This window comes from Macaca fascicularis, chromosome 8 (genome assembly GCF_037993035.2).
Source record: "Macaca fascicularis isolate 582-1 chromosome 8, T2T-MFA8v1.1".
NCBI lineage: Eukaryota > Metazoa > Chordata > Mammalia > Primates > Cercopithecidae > Macaca > Macaca fascicularis.
In genome coordinates, this window is record NC_088382.1 from 41771719 (window position 1) to 41782030 (window position 10312).

The window sequence follows — 10312 nt, forward strand, 5'->3', positions numbered from 1 at the left end:
TAACACCAATGTATGTACTGTAAATTTGTCAGAATTTAAACCTTAGAATAGTAATTATTTCAAATTGTACAAGTAGTTACAGTTGAATACATTAGTTACTGTAGTTTCCTCAGAGTCACCTGAAGTTCCAATCAAAATACGAATGAACAAACAAAACAACAACAACAAAAAACCCTGGCATCTTAATGAGACTCTAAGAACTGCATGCCTACTTCATAGATCATTGCACTGTGCTGAATTGGCATCTGGAGATTGTATTGAGCTAGCTACATGAAGGCACAGAGAAGAGATGGGGGAAAGAGAGTTTATTTAAAAAAGAAAATACTATTCTTAACACACTCAACACTCTTAACATGCTCATCACCTGTAAGCAAGAGCTATCAGAAATACTATTTAAAAATACATACATTTCTAATTTTTCAACATTCAAAATACAGCAAGCAGATAATCTACCACAAGCAGAGCTTCCTACCCCTTTCACCCGGACACAGCGCTTTGCCAAGAGCACAGGCCCAAGTAAAATAACCGATGCAATTTCCTTGTTTACTTAAAGAATTGCAGAAAACATGTTGACTGCTTCTGAGGCTTCTGAAACAAACGAATTTTCAATACGTAAAAGACTTCATGATCATGTTTGATATGTAAGCGTAGTAATGATTCCTTCAGCTGGTAAAAATCTAGTTTTAAATTGATTAAAAGGGTTAAATTTACACTGCAGCTCATTAGCATACCTTGTTTGCAACCAGAAGGAAGAGGGTAAAGAGAGGGAGAAAAGGAGCAAAAACACACAAGATGGAAAACATCACTTTGGCGGTTATGAATAATTTAAAATGACCCAAGATGTAAGGGGAAAAGAGTTCATGAATAGAAAGAAAGGGGGCTAACAATCTGAACTGGCCCCTTCCAGATTCATACTGATGTCGGAGAGGAAAAGGAATTTATTTACACTGCAGTGCCTGGCAGCAAACATGGCTGCCCCTGCCCCCTTTAAATCGGAATAATCTTCACTCCTCCCCAAAACCATCAAATTATGGCCATGTCTCTCCCTGCCTCTCTTCCATAACACAAACACATCGTCTCCTCCCTCAAAACAGTAAAACCCACACCTCCCCATTTCACAACAATCACAATCCCATAACCACTAGCTTCTCTATTCTCTAGTCTTGAAAGAAAGGCACAGAATACACACAAATATAGGAACAAAAGGCCTCCCTTCCTAACACTTTAACGACCTCCATCCCCTTCTTTTCCTCCCACTCTGACGCTAAGTCGATCGTTCTCATCCCTGTCATCATTCAGTTAATTTCCTTCCCTAGCCCAATCCTGTCTTCCAGTTTCCTGCGTCTATTTCCCATCCTCCTATTGCAGCCTGCCTCATCCCTTTCCCTAATCCACCTTTTCCTTCACTTCCATTCCTCATTTCTCCCTTCATTCTCATAAAATGCCCCATTTCTCCAGCAAATGTATCCCCTTCTCCCAGACTCTTTTGGTTCCCACACTCCATCCCCAAACCTCCCTATTTATCAGTCCACCCAGGTCTCTAATCTCCATGCAACTCTTCTCCCCTTTCCCTGCCCCTCCCCAATCCCATCCTTATCCCCGCCCCCATCCGACTTCTCCCAATTCCCAGCTCAGCGCCACTCCGACTCCGATCCCACTCCCACCTCCCCTGCCCCACCCCCCAATTCCCTCCACACCCCCCACCTTGCCATCTGCTCCTCCGTCAGGACCCCCCTCGAGCCCTTTCAGGCCACCCGCTTCCCCTTCCATTCCTCCTGGGGTCTGGCGCCCCATCCCTAGGTCGCCCCCTCCCCGTCGTTTCCTCCTCAGCCCTTCCTAGCATTACACGCGCGCGCGCGCACACACACACACACATACACACACGCACACGCACTTTACCTTCAGTTTGTTCCATTCTAACCCCCCGGCCGTGTCAGTGCGATCACAGGAGAGACACGGAGGCCCGGAGTGGGGCTGGGCTGCGGGCAGCCGCCGGGGCCGCGCGGGGAGGAGGCGGAACCGAGCTAGGCCGCATGAAATCCCCGGGCTAGATTTTCCCCGCGCCGGACGCCTCTGCCATGGCGGCCGGCACCGAGGAGGGCCACGGCCGGGCCGGGCCGGGCGTGCTGCGGGAAGAGGAAGGCTCAGGAGGTGGGGAGGGAAGGGGAGGCCGAGGGACGGGGTCGCCGCGCCGCCGCTGCTGCCAGAGAGGAGCCTACGGCTGGCGGCCCGGCCAGGACAGCAGGGTCCTCGGAGCTCGGCTCGGAATTCGCACGCCTCTCCGCGGCGACCTGTGCACAGTCCCCTCGGCCTCCGCCTCGATGCTGGCCGCCGCCGCCGCCGCTCCCGCCGCCGCCGCGCACAAAGCCCCCCCACCCCGACTCTCGGGGCGCCGCCGCCGCCAAATCCTCAGCCCCTCATTGGCCGCGGGCCGCGGCGCCTGCCGGGAAATGCAGTCCCGGGTTCGGGACGCTGGGGCTCCGGAGGAAGCGGCGAGTCAGCGGGGCGGAGGGGGCGGGAGCGCGAACCAGGAACGCCCGCGGCCGCTAGCTTCTGGAAGACTAGGGAGACTGGGCAAGAGGGCCAAGGGACGGGGAGGGACGGTACGTGGGAGAATGACACACAAAACACCCCGGGAAGCCGGAGGAGGCGTGGAAAGGTGGGGCCCGGGAGGTAAAACTGGGCTCGGCGCGTTCAGTGTGGCTGATTAAAGAACAGCGCGCAACTAGCGCCATATGGCGCTCCTCAGGGTGACTCGGCTCTGTAGCTCCTGGGGTTAGGAGCGACCGTCGCACGGTCCCCGGTGGGTGACCGCGCGAGGGCGGGGCAGTCCAGGCGTCCCCTCGGCAGTCTCCCGTCCTACAGCTGTCAGGGAAGGGCTCCCATTCCAGGAGGGTCTGCATCTGGAAAGCCGGGGGCGATGCAAGACCGCCTTGGCGTCGGTCTCCCTCTCAGCCCCGGCTGAATTGTCAGAGGGTCCGCCTTCCCCGGTTGCAAGCAGTAGGAGGCCGGGCCGGCGGCGCCGGCTCGCTGAGGGAGCGCCCCGATCTCCCCGGCAGGCGCCGGCCCCGCGCGCCTCTTCCTGCTCGGCTGCGGCCCGGAGGCTTGTGGGTAACCGGGAGGACGACGTCAGTGCCGGCCGCATCCCCGGGTGCCCCCCAGCCGCGGGAGACCGCGAAGGCTCCGTGACCGTCACGTGCCGGGGGCCGCGGCTGCTCGCGGCCAGACCTTCGCATCGAGGGACATGAGGTACATTTGTCCTACACGGCCCAGGAGGAACCGGGAGGCAACTCTCCGTCATCCTTTAGCCCCCCGCATCCTAGGAAACGTATGGAAAACAATGGAAGGTTAAGTGTGTGCACAGTGATCTAGCCCTGCAGGAGTGTGCCGACCAGGTGGTATTTCCTGGGGCCTGGTGATAAGGATTTAGAAGGTTACAGCACAGAGATCTGAACGTAAAAAGGAAACACAGGCAGCAAGCAAATGAGGAAACTGATACTCTCTGTTCTGAGAATAAAGCCGTTTTACCGCTAGACGTCATACTCTCTGTAGACGTTATAGTGCTGGATGTCTTTGGTACTATTAAAAGAAATTAGATATCTGTTCTCTTTATCACTTAAGGAGATTAAAAGATTCCTACAGATCAGTTATTTAAAAGGGCACTAATTATGAACTAGTTTTTTTGTTTTGTTTTGTTTTTTGTTTTTTTTAAAAAACGTAACCCGGTTAATAATACTAAGGGTGATACTGAGAATTATCAGCATTGGCCGGGCGCAGTGGCTCACGCCTGTAATCCCAGCACTTTGGGAGGCCGAGGCAGGCGGATCACGAGGTCAGGAAATCGAGACCATCCTGGCTAAGACGGTGAAACCCCATCTCTACTAAAAATACAAAAAATTAGCCGGGCGAGGTGGCGGGCGCCTGTAGTCCCAGCTACTCGGGAGGCTGAGGCAGGAGAATGGCGTGAACCCGGAGGCGGAGCTTGCGGTGAGCCGAGATCGCGCCACTTCACTCCAGCCTGGGCCACAGAGCCAGACTACGTCTCAAAAAAAAAAAAAAAAAAAAAAGAAAAGAAAATAAAAATTCTCATTACTATTAATAATTAAATATTTTTAAACGTATGCTTTAAGTAGTACCACAGGTTAAAGCTATCAGTAAAAGCATACTTTTTATTTGTGATATGCCATTTTAAAACACAGATGGCCAAAGCGGGCCACCAAGTCTAGCTTAATTCCATCTCCAGGAAAGAGGGATTAAATTAGTCTTTTTTTTTTTCTATGAGCCTTTCTACTTCCATTCTTCGTTTTCTTCCTCCTGTGTCTTCCTTGCTTTGTTGATAAACTGTTGCCTTCACCCGGCACCTGGGTTTCTCCCTTGAGGAGAATCTAGTAAATTGTCCCCAGGGATCTTATATTAGCCTGTTTCTAATAGCTATGCTGACAGCAAGAGTTTAAAATTGGAGTTATGTGAAGTAGATGCATGGTCTTTTCCTGCAAAGCATTACAAAATACAGTTAGTAATACTTGATCTGGTGGCGTATGTAGGAAAATGGCCATTAAAAATAATAGTTTACATTTTCAGTATCTAACATCTTCTGAGGTTTAGACGATGATTACTCTTCGCCATAGAAAATGAGCAAGGAACTCATTAAGACAGCAACCTAACACAGTTCTCAGGGCCAGAGTCATGGGGAAAAAATATTTTTTTAAAAATTTCTCTTCTGAAGATTATATACAGAAACTCCTTACATGATAAATCTCTTATCCTGAAAGTCAAAGAAATTGCCAAGTCTCATAACTAGGGAAGATGGACATTACTTTGAACAAACGTATTTCAATAAGAAGGGTTCTTAGCCCTTCCCTTTTTAGGATAGGATTGCTGACATATGGCCATGGTAGAAAACCTAGCTCATCTTTCAAATACTGGGCATGGAATCGTTCATCTGGTTTATGAATACTTAATGATATTCACTGTGCCTGGTTGTAAGTGAATACAATGCATGAATAAGAATATTTCCCCGTATAAAATGTCTCCCAGGGAACTGAAAATATATTTGCATCCTTTATGATCTTTTCCAGAAAAGTACCAATACATGGTAGTGCAATGATTAATTGATGAAATTAGTATGAAAACTACATCTACCTTCTAGAACTCAAAATTTGACCACCAGGAATTTTCAGTGAGGGAAAAGTAGAGTCCAAAGCTTTGTAGATTTTAATTCTGGTAAACAGAACGTGAAGTGAAACCTTTATGTGCAAAGTTGAACATCAGACATGCACAAAGAGACCTCTAGTGGCCAAACTGAAAAGTTTTGCCTGTTTAACAGTTGATCTATTTGGTTATTAGCTGAAAAATCCTTTGTGGATTAAAAGCAGTCTGCATTTTTTACTGACGTTTAATACCGCCATCTTCCATTCTTAAAAATGTGTAGCCCAGATGAGTAAAGTCAGTGGTCAGCTCACATGTTAGGAGACGTATTCTCTGTGAAACGGCGATTCCTTGCTGTATGGTGGTCGAGTAGAGCCACTAAGAAAAAAAAAAAATTTTTTTTTCTTTTGAGACGGGGTCTCGCTCTTGTCGCCCAGGCTGGAGTGCAGTGGCGCGATCTCGATTCACTGCAACCCCGACTCCCGTGTTCAAGCGATTCTCCTGCCTCAGCCTCCAGAGTAATCAGAACTTCAGGGGCACGCCACCACGCCCGGCTAATTTTTGTATTTTTTTAGTAGAGACAGGGTTTCACCATGTTGGCCAAGATGTTTTCTATCTCCCGACCTTGTGATCCGCCCGCCTCGGCCTCCCAAACTGCTGGGATTACAGGCGTGAGCCACCGCACCCGGCCTAAAAAAAATTTTTTTTTGAATCTTTCTTCTGGAGCCAGATAAAATGGATGGGAAAAGATAACTGGGGAACGAGAATATTTCTAGATCTTTCATTTTCCCAAGATGGCTCAGTTGGCCATCCTAGGAACTGAAGTGCCCTCAAACCTATAGTGTCTGTCATTTCACAGCTACTATCACATACATTTTATATGTTGAGATTTCTACACAAACTATTAATCACAAACAACACTTGTTAAGGGAACATTGAGGAAGCAAATATTTTTAGTAGAATACAGATTTCCCTATGAAGATTTCACAGTATTCTGGCCTCTGGAAAGGAATGCTCTCCTTCCGATTCCCGCCCTTTCTGCGACACCATGAAGTCCTCTCCGCGCCCCTTAGGCAGTTCCGGAGTTGCAGGGGCCGAGGGAGAATACATCAAAGTGATGTCATTCATGACTCCGAGATGGTTACCATGGCAACTATCAGACATATTACGATGTCAGTAGGGTAAAAGCCTGTTTAGTCTTCAATCAAGGGTTTCCTCGGGCGTTAACCACTGCCTGCAGAGTGTGGACTGGCAGAAAAACCCTCGGGCCCCCCAGCACCAAGGCTCCTTAAACCAAGCCCCACAAAGAAGTCACTTCGGCGATGGGAACGCGGCTTTGCGGCTTCGCGGCTTCCTGGGCTGCTAAGGTGAAGGACGCCCGCCCTCCCCAGAACTTGAGAGCTTATTGGTTGGTGATGTCGTCACTCAGAGTGACATCAGGGGCAAGGAAAGAGGCGGAGCCGTAGAGACTTGGCTTCTGGCCCTTCTAGCTTGGGGGTCCGGGGAAGGAACTGGGAGGACCTAGGCTGCCGTTCCGCGGAGCCCGGCCAAGGAGGTAGGGGTGGGCAGGCCCAGCCCTCAGGCCGCGACCTGGTGGGCCTCGCTGCCTTTTTTTTCCTCCGGAGCCCGCTCCGTCCGCATCCTGCTCCTTTCATCAGCGCCCGATCCAGGTTTCCTGACCGCTTCCAGTTCCCACCACGCTCTCCTCCGCCCACGACCTCATCCCCGCCAGTCCCCAGCACAGTGCGAACTCTGAAGCTCGGCCTCTCCTCCCCCTCACAGCGCGCTCAGTCCTTTCAGTCCCAGGCCCTGCTTCTCCTCGGCTTCATTTCCCACAACCCCGATCATCCACGAGGGTCGTGGTTCCAGTGCCTGTCCCACCCCCGCACCAAAAAACCAAAACATAACCCCCAGACCCTGCCGCATGCAGGCCGCGCACACATCACGGGCGCCGAAACCGCCAGGCGAGGAAGCCCAGGGCGCGTTTTGCTCCGGTGGGGTGATGAGCAAAGCCGAGGGAGCCCGGGAGCAGCGGGCGTGGGGCGGCGCCAATGCGAGTGCGAGTGGTGTCCGCCGCCCGGGAGCGCCGGGGCTCGAGCGGATTAACCGCCACCTCAGGTGTCGTCTCCCGCCCGCGAAACGCCACCCACCGTTAGTGTGGGTCCAGAGGTTTCGAGGCCCTGTTCAAAATGTCAGCTCTGTGGCTGAGATTTCTATTCAGGAGAGGCCCTGGAACTCCTTTTCCAGCCGCAAGAGAGCAAAGCTGCCATTGGGAGATGCCAGCTCTTCTGCCGCTCCTCGCGACCCTTAGCAGAAAAGCGCCCCTGGATGGAGAAGGGTTTTGGTGAAGGTTATCTACAGGTTCAAAGCTCAGTTTGCGCTCTGGAGAATCACTAGCAAGGGAAACAGTTTTACCTCCACTTGAGCGATTAGTAGGTTCCATGTCTACCTTCATCCACTGCTATATAAATTAGATTAGTGGGTACTTCCAATCTTCAGGATTTGGTACAGCTTGCCTAAATATAGAACAATGCTAACTGAAAAGAAATTCAGGATATCCACTTTCTACCTATATTTTAAGGCTACAAATAGATATATATTGCTCTACTTTTTAAGTACTTGGCAATCATTGAAGTTGCACTACTAGATACTATTGACCAGAAATCAAAATGTCTCTGAAGACCGTACCATCTTCATGAGCGACATCATCTTAGAGATCATTACCATTTGTTGGAATCTCAAGGTACCATTCTCAAGTCCAGAGCTAAGAAAATATCTGATTGTTGGACATGAGCTTGAAGGAGATTTTGTATCTTAACTATGCAAATGTTCTACCTTTGCAATAGTTAAAAACACTAAAATCCTGATGTCTTTTAATTGATGTGTTTTTGAAGTACTAAATTGTTTACTTACTCCTTTTGCCTAGGTCCCTATGTTAACTACTTGAGACAAAAATAAATATGGCCTTCTACAGTTATAATTCAGTCTTAGCTATTGCTCGAACAAGGTAAGCATTGGAGTTACCCCCCAATATGAACTTAATTCTTCTTTTTTTTGGTAAATGTATTTATTTATTTTTATTTTTATTTTTATTTTTTTGAGATGGAGTTGCACTCTGTCGCCCAGGCTGGAGTTCAATGGCGCAATCTTGGCTCACTGCAACCTCTGCCTCCCGGGTTCAAGCTACTCTCCTGCCTCAGCCTCCCAAGTAGCTGGGATTATAGGTGTTTGCCACCACCTCCGGCTGATCTTTGTATTTTTAATAGAGACAAGGTTTCACCATGTTGACCAGGCTGGTCTGGAACTCCTGACCTCAGGTGATCCGCCTGCCTCAGCCTCCCAAAGTGCTGGGATTACAGGCGTGAGTCACCTCGCCTGGCCTGAACTTCATCCTTCTAGATGGAAAGTATATGTGTAAAAGGATTGGTTTAGTACACAATTAAAAGTTTCTTGGAGGCTGGGTGCAGTGGCTCACACCTGTAATCCCAGCACTTTGGGAGGCCAAGGCAAGGGCACTGCCTGAGGTCAGGAGTTCGAGACCAGCCTGACCAATATGGTGAAACCCCGTCTCTACTAAAACTACAAAAATTAGCCGGCGTGGTGGCAGGAGCCTATAATCCCAGCTACTTGGGAGGCTGAGACAGGAGAATCGCTTGAACTCGGGAGGTGGAGGTTGCAGTGGGCCAAGACTGGACCACTGCACTCCAGCTTGGGCAACAAGAGTGAAAATCCATCTCAAAAAAAAAAAAAAAAAAGATAGAAGATGTAGTTTTTTTTTTTTCTTTTTTCTTTTTTTGGGATGGAGTATCACTCTGTTGCCCAGGCTGGAGTGCAGTGGCATGATATCTTGGCTCACTGCAGCCTCCACCTCCCAGGTTCAAGAGATTTTCCTGCCTCAGTCTTACAAGTAGCTGGGATTACAGACATGCACCACCACGCCCCACTAATTTTTGTATATTTAGTACAGATGGGGTTTCGCCATGTTGGCCAGGCTGGTCTTGAACTCCTGACCTCAGGTAATCCGCCAGCCTGGGTTTCCCAAAGTGCTGGGATTATAGGCGTGAGCCACCATGCCCAGCCAGAAGATGTAATGGTTTTAGATTGACATCTCTGTAATTGATGAACATCATGTGAGGTCCTTAGATGTAAAGCCAGTAAAATGGCTGATGAACAGCCAGTCTTAGGGCATATTTGTGTCCCATTACGGTCTGTTACCTTTTTTTTTTTTTTTTTTTGAGATGAAGTCTCGCTCTATTGCCCAGGCTGGAGTGCAATGGCACGATCGTGGCTCATTGCAACCTCTGCCTTCTGGGTTCAAGTGGTTCTCCTGTCTCAGACTCCCGAGTAGCTGGGATTACAGGCATGCACCACCATGCCCAGCTAATTTTTTTGTAATTTTGTAGAGACAGGGTTTCTCCATGTTGGCCAGGCTGGTCTTGATTTTTTTGTATTTTTGTAAAGACAGGGGTTTCTCCATGTTGGCCAGGTTGGTCTTGAACTCCTGACCTCAAGTGATCCACCTGCCTTAGCCTCCCAAACTGCTGGGATTACAGGCATGAGCCACTGTGCCCGGCCACCATTTATTTATTCACTGAGAATAAATAAAGACTATTCACTGAGCACTTACTTTTCCCCTTTTGGCCATTCAAAGAGTGTTTTATCTTGGTATCCTTCAAAAATAGTCTGAGGCTGGCTGCAGTGGCTCACATCTATAATCTCAGCACTTTTGGAAGCCTAGGCAGGAAGATAGCCTGAGCCCAAGAGTTCAAGAATAGCCTGGGGCCAGGCGCAGTGGCTCATACCTGTAATCCCAACACTTTGCGAGGCCGAGGTGGGCGGATCACAAGGTCAAGAGATCGAGACCATCCTGGCCAACGTGGTGAAACCCCATCTCTACTAAAAATACAAAAATTAGCTGGACGTGGTGGCACGCACCTGTAGTCCCAGCTACTCAGGAGGGTAAAGCAGGAGAATCGCTTGAACCTGGGAGGCGGAGGTTGCAGTGAGCCGAGATCGCACCACTGCACTCCAGTCTGGGTAACAGAGCGAGACTCCATCTCAAAAAAAAAAAAAAAAAAAAAAAAAAAACAGCCTGGATAACATAGTGAGACCCCATCTCTATAAAAATTTTTAAAACTAGCTGGGCGTGGTGGTGTGGGCCTGT

General features: G+C 49.2%; 2 protein-coding genes across 23 annotated transcripts in view; one reads left to right on the forward strand and one right to left on the reverse strand.

Annotated features, from left to right (window-relative positions):
• NSD3 (nuclear receptor binding SET domain protein 3) overlaps positions 1 to 2372 on the reverse strand; it is a 115240-nt gene extending 112868 nt beyond the window's left edge. For all 13 annotated transcript variants that reach the window (XR_012416364.1, XR_012416362.1, XR_012416361.1 and 10 more), the window contains exon 1: positions 1900 to 2372. The gene's annotated coding sequence lies outside the window, so the exon portion shown is untranslated. The remainder of the gene's footprint in view (positions 1 to 1899) is intronic.
• A 737-nt stretch (positions 2373 to 3109) lies between these two features.
• The window catches only part of LETM2 (leucine zipper and EF-hand containing transmembrane protein 2), a 30204-nt gene continuing 23001 nt past the window's right edge, over positions 3110 to 10312 (forward strand). For 5 of the 10 annotated variants that reach the window (XM_005563075.5, XM_065518603.2, XM_065518602.1 and 2 more), the window contains exons 1-2: positions 6611 to 6703; positions 8075 to 8155. In XM_005563075.5, the coding sequence (XP_005563132.1) occupies positions 8109 to 8155 (47 nt within the window). In that variant the 5' untranslated portion in view covers positions 6611 to 6703; positions 8075 to 8108. Of the gene's footprint in view, positions 3250 to 6610; positions 7892 to 8074; positions 8156 to 10312 lie in introns of those variants that run through there. The other 5 variants (XM_005563077.5, XM_045399039.3, XM_065518601.2 and 2 more) reach the window with 4 other exon arrangements.